Below are 22,727 nucleotides of genomic sequence, written 5' to 3' on the forward strand. Positions count from 1 at the left end.
TTTCATAATTAATGATTTATCTATCTCTCTTGCACAAGTTATCAATAGGGTATATCTAGTTTGAATTATATCCTGTGAGTCTTCCAGAAAACCAGTTAAATCAAACTCTAACTGTTCCAACTGGTCTACACCCAAATCTACAGGAATTTTCTTTTTCTGTGGGATATAGTATAAGTTTGTTATGGGCAATTTCTCTATGTCGGCCAAACCCAATACTTCTTTGAAATATTTACGAATTAAAATATGAAAATCTTTAACAGCTGATGAAGATACCGCTTGCAATGTAACAACATGGGACTCAGTTGTTATAATACATTTTTCCATAATCTTCAGGTTTGAATCAACATTTTGCAACTTATTAACAACTTCCTTTGAAAATTTTATGTTTTGGGTCACCACTGATGTTAATAACCCCTCCACTCTAGTGTTAATATGCCATAAATCTTAAAGGAAAACTTCCTGTGGCTCATCCTGTGTTTCTCTTACAACTAAAGCCTCCTCCTGAAAGGATAAGGCTTTGGGCATCTCCCCATAAACTAATGAGGTAGATTCCTGTTGGTCTGGTACTCCCACAGGTTGAGAACTAGAACCATTCTTGGGTTCCAGATCAGCAGTAGTATTAGGTGGAGGAGGGGGAGTTCTTTCTGGGGGACTGAGCGATGCCCCTGATAGTGAATCGGTACCTCGACTGTGGCCTAAGACACTGGTGGACACAAGGTGTCTATCTATGGGGCCAGCCATAATAGGTGTGGAAACTTTTGCATTCCCTTTTCTTTTCCCCATAATATATCAAGAAATTTCATACATACATATCACAAGTGTCTCCTGTGTCTCCCAGTGTCTCCAAGGGGCTCCCAAGGGGGCCTGACTTGCCCCTTAGAGCACGCCCCTTTGGCCACGCCCTGCGGCCACGCGCCGCAGTCGCAGCGTCCTTTTCACTCGTGGGTGCAGGACCCGAGTGACGTCAGGGCGTCTGTCTCCATGGGTGCCCGCTGAGATTCAGCACCTGATGTCTCCTGCTCTGGTGGTTGATGAGTACTGCTATCCAGGCACAGCAAACAGGTCCCTCAAATTGCACCTTAGATGCAAGGTTTTCTCCCTAAAATAATATTTTTAAAAACTAGTGATTTTAGGATTTTAGAAGAGGGGGGAACATCAGGGAACAAGCAGAAACAGTTAAATTTAACTTTTACAGACACCCCCGCTGGTTTTCCTCATATCCTGCAACAGCCTTATTCACTGTGACCTTTCCTGGAAATGTGCTGCAGCCTGTCTTGGCTCCAAAGGTTACTGGATCTGGGAGAAGAAATCACTGACTCAAACTGAATGTCCTTCCAGCTCTGAATCTTGGGGATGCTAGTCTGATCGGTGTCTGATTGAGCCTCAAATCCCCACGGACCCAATGACTTGAAAATGGGGGGAGGTGAAATGCAGCCTGTGAGACCTTGTTGACGCCTGTGAGTCCCCAATGGATATCTAACAGCCTGCACTCAAGCCCCTGCAACACAGGGCTATGCTACACAGGGAATGGACCTGAGCTCCAAAAACGCTTCTGCAGGCTGGCCAACAGGTACCAGAAGGGATTGGCCTGTCAGCTGCAGACCTCAGTTTGTTTCTCCTCCATGCAGGCAGAGCTGTACCCTTGAATAGGGGAGCTCTAAATACCGAAATGAAGCCAAAAGATCACCAAAAGACCAAAAAGTACTAACAAAAATAAAGAAATAAGCAGATCAGATTAGATCAGATCAGAAAGACTCCTTCAGACTTACATGCAGAAGAAAAAAACAGAAGAGGGCAGCAGAGCCCTCTGGTGAAGTAGGAGGGATTCAAAAGTCAAAGTGAATTCCTTCTGCAAGGCTTGTGGGCACTGAATTTTACTCGTCCGTCCAGAACAACATACCTATTGCAGTAGAACATTGTAATATTGACAATAAATCAAGAAAACTGTTGCAGACAAATTGCCATGTTTCATTAAACCATCGACACCATAATTTCTTACTACTATAATTGCTATAGAGGTCCATAATTGAGAAAAAGAAAAATGTAAATTGAAGGAGGAAACTTTTGCACTGACCATTACTGTGCTATTATGCCATGTTTTGGGGATGTTTTCTTCCTTCAACACATGGTGCAGCCTTGCAATATCAAAGAGCTTGGACTCGGGCTTCCCACTGTTTAGAATAGGATCTAAGTATTTCCAGAATATTTCCAAATCTTTGGTAACCTTCTGCTTCCTTTGTTTTTCAGTTTCTACCATATAAAATGCAACATAATAAGAATCAAACATAATTGTGGACATAGTTACTGTATTTTTTGCGCCATAAGATGCACCTGACCATAAGACGCACCCTAGATTTAGAGTAGGAAAACAAGAAAAAAAACATTCTGAACCAAATTGTGTACTAACATATATCAGGCTCTTCACCCAGCCACCTCACTCCCTGCCAGGCTCTGCATCCAACCCCACACTCTCTGCCAGGCTTTGCACCCTGTCCTCCCCCCTACAAATTCTAATGCAATTTTTTCCTTTCATTTTTCATATACACACACAGATATAAATTCTCAAAACTGACACATTTAGATCACTAAATTGAAAATAAAATCATTTTTCCTACCTTTGTTGTCTGGTGATTTAATTAGTTTCTGGTTGGACTTCTTTCTGACTGTGTATCCAACATTTCTTTCACAATCCAGCCCCAGCCCCTTTAGGTCCAGGTCTCTATCTCTTTTCCCTCTGCTTACCCTTCCTAGATCCGGTGTCAGTTCTCCTTTGTACCTACCACCACCTTTGTTCCAGGTCTCCCTGCCTCTCCCTCTTCTGATATGATCTTCCATTTCTCTGTTCTTCATCAGGGTCTCTCCCCTCTGTCTCTTCTGTCTGTACCTCCCATAGTCCAGCATCTGACTCCTGTCTTTCCCCTTGGTCCAGAGTAACTCAGGATGTATCAGAAGCAAAGTCTTGAGCTGTTCTCTGATGCAATGAAGGCCTCATATTGAAGGCACCAGCAACCTAATTGCCTCAGTGCTCTCAGCACTGTGCTTCAAAAAAATGAAAAGCTACCTAAAACCTACTGTACCTACATAAAGATGACAACTGCAAGCATAAGGGCTGTTGTGGTCCTGCATTTGCATGGGGTTATCTGTTTTCTGTTAGGAATGAATGTTAAAAAGCATACAGTGTGCTTTGTGTATTTTAATTTCGTGGTTAATCATTATGTGTTGTTAATTCAATTATATTGTATGTGTGTGTATATATGAAAAATGAATGGAAAAAATTGTGTTACACAATTAGTACTATTGGGGGGCCAGGGTCTGGGGCGGAGATTGAGTGGAGATGGGTATGACTTAGCTCAGTGTTCTTCAACTGCCAGTCTGTGGACCGGTGCCGGTCCACAAAATAATTATTTTATTTCTGCCAGTTCATAGGTGTCAAAAGGTTGAAGAACACTGGTCTTAGGAACCAAGACACCGCTCCTCTATCCGCCTCCAGGCGGGTCTGCCCACATGCAGATGCGCCCATATACATTTATTTGTAATTAGAAATAAATATTTCACAATATATAATTATATATTGTTTTTGTGATTAATCACTATGCTTTAATTATGTTCAATTTGTAACAATGAAAATACATCCTGCATATCAGATATTTAAGATTCATGACAGTAGCAAAATTACAGTTATGAAGTAGCAACGAAAATAATTTTATGGTTGGGGGTCACCACAACATGAGGAACTGTATTAAAGGGTCGCGGTATTAGGAAGGTTGAGAACCACTGCCCTAGAGTATCCCTCTAGTGTGCTCAGATGTATGTGAGGCCATTTTGCTAAGAATGATGGCTGCTTTACATCATAATGGCTTGTTTGTGTGCGTTTTTCTTTTGGATGGGTTTTTTTTTGGGGGGGGTTTAATGGTCAAAAAAGTTAGACACACTGAGGGTGAACAGGACTAGAAATGGTCATTTTTTAAAAAATAAAAGATAAGACATTTTGCTGTTTCAAAAATGGTGATCTTCTCTACTGGATTTTTGGATGCTTTTCCTAAAACATCCAAACTCAGACTTAGATGTCATATCGAAAATGCCCCTCATAGTCTTGATGCAATGGAAACATTTTTTAATCCCACCAGGTCCTTCTTTGGGGGACATCTTATCTGGATAAATAAGCACAATGAAATCAAACAATTGGATGATGAAAAATACCTCAAACGGGTGCTGAGACTTCAAGAGGCATATGGCAAACTATCATAAATAATAACAGAAACTAGCCCTGACTAGAGCTAATTACTGGGAAGAGTACTGCACAATAGCAACAAGACTTATATGTGATTACATTTTTTAAAACAAAAATTTTTCTGAAGCAATCACATTGAGAAAACACAAATGGCTGATATGGTCCTTTGCAACAGTGGGCAAGAGGTGAGCATGTCTGGAAGAGCACTGGAAAAGCACTGTTTTTCAGTGTTAGAGATAAGTTCTCTTGTGGGGTTCTGTCAGATGACATCAATCTGTGAGGATTTCCATATCTTACTTATCCTTGGAAAATACACTACCTTCTGAAAACTTCAGCCTCCCCTCTTGTAGCCAAAGCCCGAGGAACTGATCACATATTGCAAAATGTGTATTTACTTACTGTACAATCTGTCTTTTCATTACCACCACTGTGTATTGTATTCATTTTAACAACAATTATTAAAAAATAACCATCCAGAAGGATGGATGTTGTTTTTTAAGTACTTTCTCTTCTAAAATATTATGAAATTTAAACTCTTCAAATCTACTATTACAATCATGAATGCTGTTGGATACCTTGACAAGGAAATATCTCAATAAGAGGATTATAATCAAGGCCATTTTATTGAAGTAAAGCCATACTTTGCTTATGGAAATTTAGATATGTTGAACAATGTGCATACTGCATCTGCAGACTGGAGAGGGGTTCCTCAGAGCAGAAAAGGGGAAATCTTTTTTTTTTCTTTTCTTTTCTAAAATCTTTATTCATTTTTCATCTTATAACAAGTGCACAATATTACATCATAATAAATTTATACACATCACTTGAATTTCTTTCTATTATTATCTTAAATACATAAATTTATTCCCTCCCCACCCCCCTTCCCACAAATATTATAATCATAAATTTTGTATAAATATTACATTCTTCTCTAATGATTAAACCTTAAATAGAACTTTATGCCACCACCCCTCCCCGATATTATAAATGTACTTTTAATGGAAAATGGCGTTTATTCATTGCAATAAGTTGTTAATGGGAAATCTTGGTTTTATAAATCTAAGCATTTTTTCAGAGAGAAAATTTACATGCACAGAAAGTAGAAGCAAATCTTTGTTTGCAATTTTTCTTTATGAAATAATAAATCAACCCAATAAATACCCCCCCCCCTTTTTACAAAACCATGAAAGCGGGTTTTAGCGCCAGCTGCTGCACTGAAAGCTGTGCACTGCTCCACCGCTCATAGGAATTCTATGAGCGTTCAGCTGCTGGCACCCAATACTTATGATAGGTCTTTTTACAATCGACTGCAGAATTTTTTGATATTCCATGATACTCTTCCTATTATGATAGGTGGAGATTTTAACACTTTTTGGGATCCTCTTTTAGATAAATCCACCCTGCCTTCCAGAGGGCAATCTTTGGAGTCAAAAGGCCTCCCTCACTTGTCATCTCTTAGATATTGTTGATGTATGGCAAGTTTTGCAGCCCACTGAGAAGGATTTTACTCATATATCCAGAGCGCACTCTATGCAATCTCATATTGATTATTTGTTGGTCTCTAGAGAGCTTTTCACTAACATAGTGATGGCAGAGATAGAGTCTTATGCGATTTCGGATCATGCATGGGTCTGGATGGATTGGATACTTCCTGGTACACCCTGGTCCCGCTCACGATGGACATATCCTTTGTGGTTGGCCAGGGATCCTAAATTTTAAGATTTTCTTGTAAAGTGCTGGCAAGATTATTCATACCATGACCAAAGGCATGAGGAAGATCCTGTTTTATATTGGGAGACTGCAAAGGCAGTCCTTTGAGGACATACAGTATTACTAGCTATGTTAGTCAAGAATGGAAAGCACGTGACAGGGAAATTTTACAACTATCCTGCCAACTAGTGATGGCAAGTAAATGTTATGGAGCGTATTCCACCGCAGTCAATAAACAGGACCGTCTTACTCTTCTTTTTTTTAAAACTTCTTTATTTATTTTAATTCTTAATTTATCCGTCTTACTTTTCAAGTTACTCTTAATGAGAAACTTCATCAATGCACAACCAAATTTTGGGCATATTACAAATACCAACTATATGTACATGGCCACAAAACTGGTAGACTTTTGGCACGTCTGGTCTCTCCTCCAGGGAGCAGGAGGAAAATAGTGTCTTTATGTTCTGCAGGGGACGGGATGCTCACGCAAGATGAGATGTGTGTGGCATTCTGAGATTTTTGTGCACAGCTCTATGCCCTTCCAACAAAGAAAGGCTTGCCGGGAGACCTCTATCTTTGCTTGAATCTACCATGCCTGACTCCTGCACATCTTGAGGCTTTAAATGTCTCTGTGTTGGAGGGAGAGGTGGAGCTCGCAATTGGACAAAGTTCGAACCTGTAGGCTCCTGGATTAGATGGATATCGGGTTGAGTTTTACAAATTGATTAAATCAGAAATAGTGTCACCGCTTACTAAAATGTTTAATGTGATGGTCAACATGGAGGCAATGCCGGATTATCTTAAAGTGGCTCAGATTATTGTTCTTCCAAAGCTGTGGAGCGACCCTAGCCTTCCGGAATTCTACCACCCCATTCCCTTGCTTAACTTTGAAGTTAAGCTGTTAGCTAGGAGTCTGGCTAATTGATTGGTGAGAGCATTGCCTCGCTTACTTCATGATTCCCAGGTTGGATTCATCTGTGGCCACTCAGTGGCTAAGAACTTACCAAAGGATCTTGACATCCCTGGAGTTTCACACTCAGAAACACCTGCCTTCACTACTTATAAGTTTTGATGCAGAGAAAGCATTTGATAGAGTCCAGTGGGATTATTTATATGCTACTCTGAATAGTTATGGATTTTCTGGATGCATTGTCTCTGCCATTAAAGCACTTTACGCATTTCTGACAGCTGTTCTTTAGGTAAATGGTTGCAGGTCTTCATTTGAGATTCACAGGGGGCACAAGACAGGGATGTCCCTTATCCCCTTTGTTATTTATATTATCATTGGATCCTCTCATTCGGAATATTCTTGCAAACCCCAATATTCCAGTAGTGTGAATTAGGTATCACAGCTTTAAATTGGCGGCATTTGCGGATGATACCTTGGTTCATATTGCTGACCCTCAGAGGTCTTTAGGTGCCTTATTGGAGAATATCTGTGAATACGGTGACTATTTGGCCTTTAGTTTGAACCTCCACAAGTCAGAGGCTTTACTGTCTTTGGTTGAATTGTAAGGTTCGTGGGGCCCAGCCTTTCCACTTCGTTGGGCAACTGACTCCTTTAAATACCTGGGGATTCAACTTTCGCCCCGAGTGACTGGGCTCTATTCTGCCAACATCATTCTACTATTGCAAGATACACAGGTACAGCTCTAGAAAGATTTTCCCCTTACTCTTTTGGGCAAAATCACTTTGAATCAGATGGTGGTATTTCCCCAATGGCTTTATGTGTTGCAAATGTTGCCATTAAAATTATTAAAGAAAGACCTGCGAGAATTAGATCATATGGTTTCTCAATTCTGTTGGAACAGAAGTAAACCAAAGCTCTGTTATTGCTATCTGGGGGGGGGGGGGGGGTATCGGCGAGGGGGAGGCAGGGGGTCGGTCTCCTTGATTTTGGTCTCTGCAATATGGCTTATTTGATGCGCTATTTGAAGGATTGGTTGTTGGGATAACAACAATATACTTCAACTTATCTGGAAGCTGCCTTTTATGCCCCAAACTCTCTGCTTGCTCTGTTATACCTGGCACGGTAGGCACTGTTGAAATCTATGCATGCTGGGTGGGAGTTTCTTATACGCCATTTAGGAGGCGATCCTCAGATTACTAATCTGCTCCCTTTGAAAGGGAATCCTTCTTTTGTGACTGGCATGGATAACCCTGCTTTTTTTGAGGTGGGCGGAGAGGGGCTTTTCTCTGCTGAAACATCTTCTAGATGTTGAAGGTCAGTTACGCCATTTTCCTATTCTTGCGCTACCCTTAGGAAATCAGTGGGGCAACATTGTTAAGTTAAATATTATATTGCCTCCTTGCCGCAAATTGTATTGAGTCAGCCGGTGGGTCACTGAGTCCGTACCTTTTTTGCAGGGGTGGTAGCTTTTAATACCTATGTGTCAGTATTCCACCGGGCCTTAACTCATTATGCGAGATCCCAAAACATGCAATGTGTTAAATCTAATTGGGCGGTAGAGCTTCATATTCTCTTGGATCACTAGGACTTTTTGAGGAATTTCAAGGGGATTCCAAAATTAATCACTAGAGCAGTACTGCACGAATGCTACACCAGAATTTTGTACAGAGCGTATTTTATATAAGTGCAACTGCATAAGATAAGTGGCATTGTATCCCCTCTGTGTCTCAAATGTGGGGGAGAGCCTAATACCTTTCATACTCCTTTTGGGAATGCTGGCATATCCTCCATCTTCCCTCCCTGCCCTGCCGACCTGACCAGCACAACCAGCGTCGGAGCCTGATCCCGCCCCCAAGGACTGATCTGCCTTTCTTCAGCCCTTTGAAAAGGGCCACCGAGGGTGCTGCAGCCACTTTTTTCAAGCGGTAGAACAGAGAGGAAGGGATCCTCCATCTTCCCTCCCTGCCCTGCTAAGGGTTTTTTTTTTTGGTTTGTTTTTTCTTTTCTCTTTTTTGCCGCCGGCCTTTTCAGAGTGCTACAGCCATCGGGCCAGCTCCTGCTAGGAGCCTCGTTCCTGCCCTGTCCCCGCCGAGCGTGCGAGCCTATTCCACCCCCTCCCAACCTGCGGGGAACATTTAAATCTTACCAAGAGAACGGCACCCTGCCATTCGGTGCCCCAGCTAAGGCACACACTTTAGCTTGCGCCTTTGCGAAGCGGCAAGCAGAGCGGCAGAAGCTTCACCACTCCTACTCCCAGCAGCCAAGCACCGCACGGAGGGTCCCATCATTGGACCTTGTTGTCTTCTCCATCCATCACCTCATCAACTCTGGGACTACTCCAAACCCAGGGGACAAAAACCCAGTAGACAAATCGATAAGTATCTTGCATAGTTTCTATTATCCATTATCTATTCCAGATAAAGCTATCCTAAACTCTGTAGTATCGCTCAACTCATGATGGCTTCCATACACTACTATCTAACATTATTTCTTATGTTTTATTGGTCTTCTTACAAAAGATGGTTAACTGAGGCACTTCACTCCACCCTGATTCCAATCCTCTTAAAGCCTTGTTCTACCAAGCCAGAACCCCTACAGGTCTGCCCATCGTTTCATTCATGACTGCTCTGAAGGGGGCCCTTTTCAAATCCCGGTTGTTCCCCACTCATGAAAACCAAAGAGACCTTACAATAAAAAACACCAATCGTTGACGAAAGTTCCCTACTCAGTACCTGCCAACTCTCCCCACCACCAAAAGGTTCAGGGTTTCTACTTAAACATCCGATTTATCAGGAACAAATCACAGCTGGTTAAAGATTGGCTTGAGGAGACCAACCCTTTGTTCTTTTAACTGAAACATGGTTGACCTCCGACAATGACATCATAATTTGTGAGTGCCTCCCACCTGGGTTCAAAATTATATCTCATCCCAGATCCTGGGGAAGAGGGGGGAGGACTAGCCATCATAGAAAAGATTCATTCGAGTCCACCATCTTAGCCTCAAAATCCTCATCGGATCTCGAAATTTTCTCCTGTAAACTCCAGTCGGACTTGTTAGAAGATGGCCTAATTATCACCCTATTTTACATCCCTCCTAAGAAATGGTCCACCACCAAAAACAATTTCTACGAATTCCTCCTCACAAACTCAATTTCAGGTCCCTACAACCTACTGACCGGCAACCTGAACATTCACCTAGAACAGGTAGAGCAGACTGACCCCAAACACTTACTATCCTTCATCACTCTACTAGACCTCTTCATACCAACCCCAGAAAAGACCCATCAAAAAGGTCACCAACTTGACCTAGTTATCTTCTCCTCCAAAGAACAAGTCTACCCCAAAATTCTCTGGGAGCAATCCACTTGGACTGATTCCTTATGGTCAGACCACCGATTAAGCAACTTCCAACTCAGCTGGCAAACAAGATGCTCCTCATCCAATCCCAAGGTAACAAAAAGGATCAAAAAAGTGGTAGCCACAAGAGGCTTGGTAAATCCAGTGGAATTCTGGTCACACTACGACATCGCTGCCAACCCAGATCCTGACTCATTTACGGTAGACTCCTGGACCAATCTGAGCACGCAGATCCTAAACAAAATGGCCCCCATAAAATCAAGGAAATTGAGAAACAAAAATTTGAACAGCTGGTTCGACGCCGAACTAGGAATGGCGAAACGGGAGTTACGAAAACTTGAAAGAATATGGCTGAAATCTGGAGACAGTCAAGAGAGAGTGAACTGGAGAACAAAATTAAAAAAAGAGTACAAAAAACTCATAACAACTAAACGCACTAACTTTTACTCACTAAAAATCGGTTTTCCAGACACTGATATCAAAAATCTTTTCAAACTAGTTAACAATCTTTATGAAATTCAGACATTAACCTGTCCTACCCTAGACTTCCCACCTCTGGCAATGCCCTAGTCAAATATTTAAACAATAAAATCTCCAACCTGAAATCCACCCTTTCGGTCCCTACATCCAACCATCTGAATTACCCAGTTGCTCAACTCAACGATGAGCCTAGGGTAGACATGATCTGGAACACTTTTACCATCCCCAACTGGCAACAATTCTGCAAGTTCTATTCTAAATATGCTGATTCCTATTGCAAATTAGACTGTTGCCCACCAAATGTGATGAAAGTTGCCATGGTCACCTTCAAAACAAAGCTATACACTTGGCTTTCTTCCCTTCTACGGTAAGGCACTTTTCCAGAGTCCTTAGGCCAGATCCTGATTAGAGAATGACACGGTGGCTGTTACCCGCCAAAACGGTGACCAAAAAAAAAGGTCACCGCAAGATCGGGGAAAAGGCCATTCACCGCCCCGTGGAGCGGTGAATGGTTAGCACGGGGCGGTGAACGAACGTGAACGCACGGTGAAGAGCGTTTGATCCAGCAGCCCCCTCTCTCCTGCCGGCCGGCCGGCCATGCATCTCCCTCCCTCCTTTTCCCTTACCTTCTCTTGTTGTTGATACTGGCGATTTCTATAAGGCTATATGCTGTATTACAGTCGGAGCCTTGAAGTTGCGTCGCGTTGCCTGCTGGGAAAGTCTCCTCCGATGCAACTTCCTGTTTCCGGTTGCATCGGAGGAGACTTTTCTAGCAGGCAACCCGACGCGACTTCAAGGCTCCGGCTGTAATACAGCACATAGCCTTATAGAAATCGCCAGTTTCAACAAGAGAAGAGAAGGTAAGGGAAAGGGAGGGAGGGAAATCCACGGCTGGCCGGCAGGAGGAAGCTGCTGGACTGCGTGAAGGGTGCTGGGGGTGGGAGGATGGAGAGGAGAAGACGCTGAAGATGGGGCAGTCCATGGAAGATGCGAAGGGATGCAAAGCCTCATTTGGTTTCATCAGTAAGAGCAAGGAAATGGGGCCAAAATGTAAGAATAGTGAAAATGGTTAACCACACTGACAAGAACTTCAAAAGGTTAACCAACCAGGAGAAAAAAAAACCTTTTGAGGATCTTTTCATCAGTAAGAACAAGGAAATGGGGCCAAAATGTGAGGCCATGTGCTCAGTGGTGGGATCAGCCCTGCCTCATAGAAAAATCAAAACCTCCTCAGAATTGTGGTATGGGAGGAATTGTTGCATCCTTCCCTGCTCCCTGGAAACTCGGGTAAGGTGGGCCGCATCCCCACACTTTCTGCTTGCTTGCCTGCCCAGGGTTCCCGGGGGAGGGGAGGTTCTTTCTTTGCTCCAGTGTCGGGTTGAGCTAATCACAAGGGAATCCAAGATCAGCTATCATAAGTGGACTAAGTAGGGCGGTAGATAGATAAGCCACGCTAGAGGAGCTGAAGGGTGGTAGAAAGGAACAGATGGTGAAGGAGGAGGGAAGGGTGGTGGTAGAAAGGAATAGAACAGACATTGAAAGAGGGTAGAGAGGAACAGACCCTGAAGGGAAATGTGGAAGACAGAGTGGGGAGAAGACGCTGGAAGGGAAGAAAACAGATGCCAGACTACGGTGGAGCGGAGGGAAGAAGATGGGTGCTAGACCAATCCAATTGGGGGGGGGGGGGGCTGAAGGGAGAGGCACAGTAACAGCAAATGGAAGACGCAGAGAGAAGACACACAGTGGATGGAAGGAATTGAATGAGAAGATGTGGAAAGCAAAAACCAGACAACAAAGGTAGAAAAAAAAATTCTATTTATTTATTTATTTTTTGCTTTAGGATAAAGTAGTATATTAGTTGTGTTGATAAAAATTTATAAACAAAGCCCTGACAGCTGAACATCTCTTTCTCTAGTTCAGCAGCCAGAACTTTGATTTATAAGAAAGGAATAAGCTAAATATTGCAGTACTAAGGCTTATATGGATGCTGCGGGGACGGTGATGGGGCGGTGAATGGGATGGCAATGACGGTGACGGGGCGGTGAAGGGGATGGCGGTGACGGTGACGGGGCGGTGAAGGGAATGGCGGTGACGAGGTGGTGAAGGGGACGGTGGGCCGGGGACAGATTTTTTCCCCGTGTCATTCTCTAATCCTGATCACTCCGATAGTAAAAAATCCCAAAGAATCAATTAAACTGCCTTCTAATTACAGACCCATCGCAAGCATTCCCTTCTTTGTAAAATTGATGGAAGGCCTAGTCAACCAGGATTTAGTAACCTATCTGGACAAATTCAATATACTACATGACAACCAGTCAGGTTTTCGTTCTGGGCACAGCACTGAAACGATTATTGCCTCACTGCTAGATTCCCTCCACAGTTTATTTAGCCAGGGCACAAGTACACTGGTCCTGCAATTTGACCTAAGTAGTGCCTTCGACTTAGTTGATCATGCTATTCTTATGGACTGTTTGGAGTCAATCGGTCTCTCTGGTAATGTATTAAAATGGTTCCAGGGTTTTCTGAGTAAACGATCTTACCAAGTTTATAGCGACAACACTCATTCCTTCAGCTGGGTAAACTCAAGCGGAGTCCCACAGGGCTCACCCCTATCCCCCACTCTGTTCAACATTCACCTGGCCGCACTGGGGAACCTATTGCAAAGTTTAAAAATCAAATTTTACATCTACGCTGACGACATCACCATTATCTTTCCCCTAACAAACCTAACACCCGAGACAAAGAATCACCTGGTATCCATCTTAAAGCAAATCAAACTATGGATGGCCGATTTCAAATTAAAACTCAAATTTTTGTAATGATTAATAACATTTTCCCATAATAAGATATTTGTTAAGTGGGGATGGGGGTGGGTATTATTTTATTTATCTCATAATATGTATGAATTAATTAATACATTTTGATGTATTAGGTTAGATTTTCTGAAATAGGTAGGGAGGGATTAGGGGTTTTTCTATTTTATTTACATTTGTCATATTTATTAAATGTATTACATAATATTTAAATCATTATAAAATATGAATATAAGTATGATATATTTTACTTAAAGTGTTCATGAAGAAAATCAAGTGTGTATTTATAAGATTATATTAATTTTTCTGATACACTTGTTGTAATATGCAAAACTGAATTAAAAAAAAAAAAAAAATTAACACTCAACTCAGAATAAAAACAAATTCTTCCAGGCGAGCCCAAACAACAAAATCAAAGATTTATCAATTTCCTTGAATGGTCTAGTCTTTCCGATTGAGGATTCCATAAAAATTCTGGGAGTTACTCTGGATCGCTACCTTACCCTTGAAGCGCACACAGACTTGCTAGTCAGAAGAGGCTTCTCAACACTGTGGAAATTGAGAACCATCAGAAAGTACTTCGATACTATCTCATTCCGCTTACTGGTACAATCCTCCATTCTAAGCTCACTTAACTACTGTAACATCATTTATCTGGGGCCTTTCAAAAAATCACTCAAAGACTCCAAATCATCCAAAACTCGGCTCCGATTGATTTTTGGGTTAAAAAAATGGGAACACCTAACTCCCTACTACCAAAAGCTCGACTGGCTGCCCCTTGAAGCGAGAGTGGTATTCAAATTTGCATGCCTCTGTTTCAAATCCATTCTAGGTTCGGCCCCCTTATACTTGGTTCTCCGTTTCAACTTAGAATGTCCATCCAGACCCACATGCAGACTACACCTATTTAACCACCCAACACTAAAAGCCTGCCGTTACAAAAGATACCTGAACAGAACACTTGCCTTCCAAGCAGGTCAACTGAACGATTGGCTGGGTAACATTATCACGCCCTCTTCATCCTATCTAAGTTTCAGAAAACTTGTAAAAACAAACTTGTTTAACCAATTTGTAACCAAGTCCTCTCAAGCCTCTCCTCTCCAACCCTAACCGAATTGTTCCCAAAATCTCTTATGCCTCACCTCTGTATCATGCTCTCCTGTATTTTGATGATCTTATATTGTACCTGTATTTGCTGTTTGGTCCAGCTCTTTTTTGTTGTAAACCGCCTCGAACTACAACGGCTTTGGCGGTATATAAGAATAAAATTATTATTATTATTATTATTCAGAATTTTTGGTCGGGAGTGGTGCGATATTTAAGATCACTTTTGCACTGCTCCCTTCCAGGAACTGTAGAACAATTGGTGTTGGATATGCATGGAGCTTTATGAGGGATGCCTACCAGGGGGATTTTGTTCAGTTGTAAGGTGTGTCTCCTCAATCACAAATGTATATTGCAGTCCTGTACATCCTCGGACCCACCCGCCTTTTGGAGAGGGAGACCTCAAATTCATGAGCTGGCCACTTGGGAGGCATAGAAACATAGAAATAGACGGCAGATAAGGGCCACGGCCCATCTAGTCTGCCCACCCCAATGACCCTTCCTTACCTTACTCTGTGAATAGATCCCACGTGTCTATCCCATTTGGCCTTAAAATTAGGCATGCTGCTGGCCTCAATAACCTGAAGTGGAAGACTATTCCAGTGATCAACCACCCTTTCAGTGAAAAATAATTTCCTGCTGTCCCCGTGCAGTTTCCTGCCCCTGATTTTCCACGGATGCCCCCTTGTTGCCGCGGGACCCTTGAAAAAGAAGATATCTTCTTCCACCTCGATGCGGCCCGTGAGATACTTGAATGTCTCGATCATGTCACCCCTCTCTCTGCGTTCCTCAAGTGAGTACAACTGCAACTTATCCAGCTGTTCCACATACGGGAGATCCTTGAGTCCCGAGACCATCTGGGTGGCCATTCTCTGGACCGACTCCAGTCTCAGCACATCCTTACGGTAATGCGGCCTCCAGAATTGCACACAGTATTCCAGGTGGGGCCTCACCATGGATCTTTACAATGGCATAATGACTTCAGGCTTACGGCTGACAAAACTCCTGCGTATGCAACCTATGATTTGCCTTGCCTTGGATGAAGCTTGCTCCACTTGATTGGCAGTCTTCATGTTCTCACTGACGATCACCCCTAAGTCTCATTCTTCTTCAGTTCTTGTTAGGATCTCGCCATTTAGGGTGTAAGTCTTGCATGGATTTTGGCTGCCCAGGTGCATGACTTTGCATTTTTTGGCATTGAAGCTGAGTTGCCAGGACCTAGACCAGCGCTCCAGTAGGAGTAGGTCGTGCGTCATGTTGTCGGACATTGAATTTATGTCTGTTGTGCTTTTACCCAAAAGATTGCTTAGTTTGGCGTCATCGGCGAATAATGTTATTTTACCTCGCAGCCCTTCTGCCAAGTCTCTTATAAAGATGTTGAACAGCATCAGGCCCAGGACCGAGCCCTGCGGCACTCCACTGATTACCTCCGTCATTTCGGAGGGTGTGCCGTTCACCACTACCCTATGAAGCCTACCTCCAAGCCAGTTCCCAACCCATTTCATCAATGTGTAGCCCAATCCTATAGAACTCATCTTGGTCAGCAACCTGCGGTGTGGTACGCTATCGAATGCTTTACTGAAGTCCAGGTATACGATGTCCAGGGATTCCCCAACATCCAGCTTCCTCGTCACCCAGTCAAAGAAGCTGATCAGGTTGGATTGGCAGGATCACCCCTTAGTAAATCCATGTTGACGGGGATCCCGTAGATTCTCCTCGATCAGGATCGTATCCAATTGGCGTTTGATTAGAGTTTCCATTAGTTTGCACACTATTGATGTGAGACTCACCGGTCTGTAGTTTGCTGTCTCCATCTTGGAGCCTTTCTTGTGGAGTGGAATGACGTTAGCCGTCTTCCAGTCCAACGGGACGTTACCCGTACTAAGGGAGATATTGAAGAGCGCTGATAGCGGTTCCGCCAAGACATCACACAACTCCCTGAGCACTCTGGGGTGTAGGTTGTCAGGCCCCATTGTCTTGTTAACCTTAAGCTTTGACAGCTCGCAGTAGACACCCCTGGGTGTAAACTCGAAATTACTAAACGGGTCATCTGTGTCAACCCTTGTCTGTAGCTGAGGGCCGAGTCCTGGCGCCTCGCGGGTGAAGACTGAGCAGAAGTATTCATTTAATAGTTGGGCTTTTTCCGAATCCGCTTCTACATAGTCTCCGTCTGGTTTCCTAAGACGTACTATCCCGCCTGAGTTCTTATTTCTGTCACTGATATACCTGAAGAAGGATTTATCTCCTTTCTGGATGTTCTTCGCTAGAGACTCCTCCATGCGGAATTTGGCCTCCCTAACTGCTGTTTTGACGGCTTTTGACTTGGCCAGATAGACTTCCCTAGAGTCCTGTTTCCCTGATTGTTTGTAAGAGATGAATGCTTTTTTCTTCTCCTTGATGAGGTCCAAAATCTCCGCAGAGAACCACTGTGGCTTATTGTTCCTTCGCCGTTTACTTACTGATTTAACATAGCAGTTTGTTGCTTCTTGTATGGTGGCTTTCAAAGTCGACCACATTTCTTCCACGTTATCGGTTTCTGCTTGGCTTTGTAGCGCCTGGTGAACGAAGTCTCCCATTTCTTTGAAGTTTGTGTCCTTGAATTTGAGGACCTTGGTCAGTGTGGTAGATTTAGTGAAACCTTTCCTGAGATTGAACCATACCATGTTGTGGTCACTGGAGGCCAATGTGTCGCCCACCGAAACCTCTGTGACACTTTCTCCATTGGTAAGTATCAGGTCCAGTATTGCCTTATCCCTTGTTGGTTCCAACACCAGTTGCCTGAGTCTTGCTCCCTTCATAGAGTTTAATAGCCTCCTGCTGCTGCCGGAAGCAGAGGAAAGTGTGTCCCAATCCACATCAGGCATGTTGAAGTCACCTAACAATACTGTGTCTCCACGCAAGGTGATATTCTCTATATCTCCGATTAATTCCATATCTAGGTCATCCTGTTGTCTTGGGGGTCTGTATATTATGCCAAGATACAGGCATTTGTCCTTCCCTCTGGCCAAATTTACCCAAAGGGATTCCCCAGTGTAGTGGACATCTGTGATTCTGGTGACCTTAATGTCATCTTTAGTATATAATGCTACACCTCCTCCCATTTTGCCCTCCCTGTCCCGGCGAAGCAAGAAGTAACCCGGTATGACCATGTCCCACCCGTGGGAGTCCGTGAGCCAGGTCTCAGATATCGCCACCACATCCAGTCGGCATTCCTCATTTCTGTTTCTAATTCCAGGATCTTGTTTCCCAGACAAAAAAACAATAACAATGCTTACCTGGGAGGCTTATTTAGATTTGTTGACCCCATGTGGGCATAGTTTGTAAGTGAATATATAATGAGGGTAAGCTAATACTATAGTCTTTGATTATTTGTTGAGCAAATTTAGTGAAAAAAAAATTTTTTTGCATATGTATGGTGGGCAGAGGTGGGGAGGGGGATTCCTGTTTATGTTCCAGGGGCTATAAGAGCCCAGGTCTCTAGGGAGGTTTAAATCTAGAGTTTGGGATGAGGTTCATTATTGGGGGGGGGGGGGGGAGGTGGGCTGGGAGTTTCTTCTGCTATTTTAAAACTGTTTGATGAATAGAGAAAAATATTTATGACACTGTTATTGTTATCTGGATGTCTTTGACTTGAGCAGTTTTGATTGTGCTTCATATTCATTGGTCTTGTCATCAATAAAAACTGTTTCAAACTAAAGAAATAAAAAGAAATGAATTTCTTCCTGAACAGTTCAAAATATAAAACCAACAGATGCAAATTTTCAAAATTGACATATTTCAATCTCTAAATTGAAAATAAAAACATTTTCCTACTTCTGTTATCTGGCAATTTGTTTTCTGATCATCTTGTTACCTATGTGCTCTTAATTCTGTTTTCAAGGCATCCTTATGCATTTACTGTTTCTTTCCTCTCCTTCTTCATCTTTTGCACTACATCCATATTTGGCACTGATTTTCATATTCAGTTTTCTTCCATTTTTCTGCCTCCATCTCAAATCTATCTAACTTTATATCTCTTCCCCCTTTCTTCCATCCATGTGCACCATCTCTTCCCTCTCTCCTCTTCCCCACCCCTCCTTCCATAAGCACTATCTCTTCTCTCTCTCCTCCACCCTCCATCCATGTGTACCATCCCTTCCCTCTCTCCTTTTCCCCACCCTCCATGTGCACTATCTCTTTCCTCTCTCCTCTTCCCTACCCTCCATCCATGTGCACCATCTCCTATCTTTCCTACTGTTCCTCCCCCTCCATCCATATGCACCATCTCCTCTATCTTCCCTCCTATTCCTCTCCCTCCATCCATATGTATCATCTCCTTGCTCTCTTTCCTTTCCCCTCCATCCATGTGCACCATCTCCTCTCCCTCTATCCTCTATCCAAATGCACCATCTCCTCTCTCTCGCTTCCTTCTTCCTCTCCATCCATGTACACTCTCTCCTCTCGCTTCCCTCCTCTTCATCTCCCTTCCATCCATGTGCACCATCTCTAACCCTCCCCTCTTGCCTACCCCTACATCCATGTGCCACTATCTTCTTTCCCTCCCCTCTATCCATGTGTCCCTTGTTCATCTCCTTTCTGCCCCTCCAATTCAGCTCTCTCCCTTCTTCCTCCCTCCCTACCCCCGCGTTCCACCAAATAACCTTCCCACTCGGTTCCTAAGCCCCTCTGACCTCGAAAACTACAATGATATCGCTGATGCGGTAGCAATTCACTTATGCTACTCACGGCCTCCTCTGCATAGTTTCTTTGCCATGGCCCTCCCAACCAGAACAGGAGTTGCTTTACTGTGGGGGTAGACCATAGCAGACAAACAGTTCAGAGAAGGAACCCAGGAGCGCAGGAGAATTGGTGCCATACCAGCACCCTCCTTGCAGTTTTTGAGGTAAAGGGGGCCTTGGAACCCGGAGGGAAGATGTGAACTCCACAAGAGATCTTACCAACAATTTTTTGGGGAAGGCCATGGCCCCTGTGGGCCCCCCCATTCCAATGCCTATGCTTTCACTTTCAAAACTGATATAAAAATCCCTCATGTGCTCACTGATTTTTGCCCAATATTGATAATTTTATCTTTATGTGAAGTCAGATTTTCTTGGTATTCTGCTAGTGATCAGAATTTAGAAATGTCCTTTAATGGCATCTCTTTGTACATGGAAACATTTCTAAAAAAACAACTTGACTTTGACAGATTCACCTTAATATTGTATGCCATTTTTTGTCTGCATCTTATCACTTGCAAAGTATACATTTGCAAATCAGAAAATACTTTGTAAAACTAGAGTACTAAACTTGCTACAGAAGAATTTTCATTCACTATCATACCTTCAGGTAGTACACTAAGTTCTTGGTATGTAGCAAAAACTTTGTAGCTCTCAGAAGATATTTTTATCACAGTGGATACATTGATTCCAAGGTCAACCAAAAGAGGTAGAATTTGAGGATTGCGGAAACCCAGAATTATAATATAATGATCTGGACCATCATCTGGCTCATCATCTGTGTGAAAAGCAATATAACATTTATAAAAGATTTTGTAATGTACAGTCAATAAAATCACTAATCCCTCCTTTTATCAAGCTGCATGAGAGTTTTTTTTTTTTTTTATCGCAGGCCATGATGATGAAAGCTCCAATGCTCATAGGAATTCTATGAGCGTCGGAGCTTTTCTGCGATAAAAAAAAACCTTTTCGCAGCTTGACAAAAGGTGGCCTAAAGTAGCTGTTAACATTTTATAGAAAATTCTTAAAAATAGACTGTACCACTGATTTGTTGAAAGTACAAATCTATTCTTCTGCTCTTCTGTTTAGTGAATACACCTACCTGGAATAATGTTATATACAGTAATATAGCAAATGACATCAGAAAATACCATCCATCCCACCTACATGTACAAAATACAGACACAAACATACATGCATACAAAGTAATTGAACACAATTGCATGGAGCATGCTCTATATGCTTGCCTTACAGTGCACCCTTACCTCTCTGTTGCTACCCCTTATATCCAATTTCGTTTTCTTTGTGCTAAATTCTACTTTAAAATCTAGTAACTGAATCATTTAGTTTTTGTTATAGCTGCTATGTATAGTTGCATGTGCAGGGAAATTCCATAAACTAGGTACTAACATTATGTGCTCATTGGGAATGCAAATGTTTAGAATACTAGCATGTAGGCAAATATATGCCAATATGGCACCTAAGCACTATTCTGAAAATAAGCAACTATCCTGTATATTGCATATTTGCAAAAGGGGTGGGTAGGGTCTGTATACATGGGAAGAGCATGGGTGGAACATAAGCAAGACTCCCACTTAAATATGTAACCTACAGGAAACTGTAAATTATATACATCCCTGACACATTTAGGCACCTGTTCTTACACCTGCTCTAAATGTTAGGTACACCAATACCAGACTACACTAGTATTCTTTAACACAGTGGTTCCCAAACTTTTTCTGTTCACGGCTCACTTCATTTTTCAAATTTTTTCCATGGCTCTCCAGGTCAAACCTGATAGTTGTTAGCTTGAGACGATTATTAATTTAAGAATTTAAACAACTTATCATAAAGGTTATCACAATAATTTTGAATTATTTATTTGAAAAAAATTCAACAACGAATATAAAAAAAATAATCACAAAAAATATTGTTATAACTAGTGAGATGGATGAGCTTGCTGTTCATTACAGATCTTTTCAAACCCTGGAACCATATTTAATACAGACAATCTCATTTCTTGTTCCACATTGATTTTCGCTCAGTATTTGCTTTTTATCACAGTGAGCACCGAAAACCCAACCTCACATAAATAGGATGTCGCAAACGGAATTAAGATTCTCTATACTCTACTGCTTAACAGTGGATATTCATCTCTTACTGAACATCAAAATTCAGTAACATCCATGCTGCTAAATTGTGTCTTGAGCGTATTGTCGCAACACAGCTCAATGAGATTTTCTTCTTCAGAAGTAAAGTCACAGCTCAATGAGATTTTCTTCTTCAGAAGTAAAGTCTGATGGAATCCTGAATCCAGGCGAATTTCATGGGATCATCTACTTTATGATAGGTGATCTTGAAAAACTGATTTTATATTGTCAGACAAAACAACTTCATTGGAGATCATGAACTACTGCAATAAAGGGAAAACAATCTTTGCCACGGTCTTCACGCATTTTTCTCCACCATAATTGTAATTTTTTTTTTGAAAGCTGAAATCTTGATCAATTTCAAAATGTGCATGTTGCCAAAAATATCACACAAAGTTTTTGGCACACTCATGTTTTTCTTCTTCAAGTAAAATGTAGAGTTCTTGACGTAATTGAAATATATGGGCCAAGATATTGCCACAAGAAAGCCAGTGTGAGTGCAAGTAGTATAACAAAGATGTGTATTCAGCTACCATATCTTCACACAATTTTTTGAAAAATATTGCTTTTACTGGGCAAGTTTTTATAAAGTTTATCACATCCACCACGTATTCTAGGACCAAATTCAAAGTAGGACTCAAATATGAATATGAGTACTTATCTATGTATTATGCAATAGGTCCACATTGCAGCTGGAGCTTTCTTTCGAATAAGTGCTTGTAATCTTTCATAACGGTCTGACAATGAACAACCACCATCCGTACTGACCCCAATACACTTTATCCACACTAAACAAGTCCTGAGCCTTTGCATTTGCAGTCATTTTTTACAAAAAAATAAGTTCTTCCACATGATCCAAGTTGGCTGCAATGGTCTGACCTATGGGTGAGACACTCCCAGAATAATTTCCCCAAGTCTTACCTATATTTCCACAAAATACCGAAGAGAAGGGGCAAGAGCATCGCAGGAGCCTAACGGCGCCCAGGGACTCCTCCTCTGATAACTACTGATGAATTCTTGAGGTGCTTGCAGCAGGAGCAAGTATTGTTGGGGAATCGTCCACTGGAGGTTCCGGCAATAAGTGATGCTGTAGTGAACCACCCTGGGCTGGAAGTGACACTAAGCCCCGACGCTAGGATCCCACCTCCACAGCCGCAGAGAACCAGCTCACCGCGGGAAGACAGTCTATCCAAGGAGGTAGACTCTCTGTGCCGGGAGGCTTTACTGAGCCAGGCTTCAGAAGAAATCGGTCCTGCG

The 22,727-nt window shown here is 42.4% G+C and overlaps 1 protein-coding gene across 2 annotated transcripts in view; it reads right to left on the reverse strand.

Annotated features, from left to right (window-relative positions):
- SPAG17 (sperm associated antigen 17) overlaps positions 1–22,727 on the reverse strand; it is a 742,651-nt gene that overhangs the window by 628,754 nt on the left and 91,170 nt on the right. For both annotated transcript variants that reach the window (XM_033941513.1, XM_033941512.1), the window contains exons 6-7: positions 19,925–20,098; positions 2,075–2,250 (exon numbers count right to left, since the gene is read on the reverse strand). In XM_033941513.1, the coding sequence (XP_033797404.1) occupies positions 2,075–2,250; positions 19,925–20,098 (350 nt within the window). The remainder of the gene's footprint in view (positions 1–2,074; positions 2,251–19,924; positions 20,099–22,727) is intronic.

This window comes from Geotrypetes seraphini, chromosome 4 (genome assembly GCF_902459505.1).
Source record: "Geotrypetes seraphini chromosome 4, aGeoSer1.1, whole genome shotgun sequence".
In the NCBI taxonomy this organism is placed as follows: Eukaryota; Metazoa; Chordata; class Amphibia; order Gymnophiona; family Dermophiidae; genus Geotrypetes; species Geotrypetes seraphini.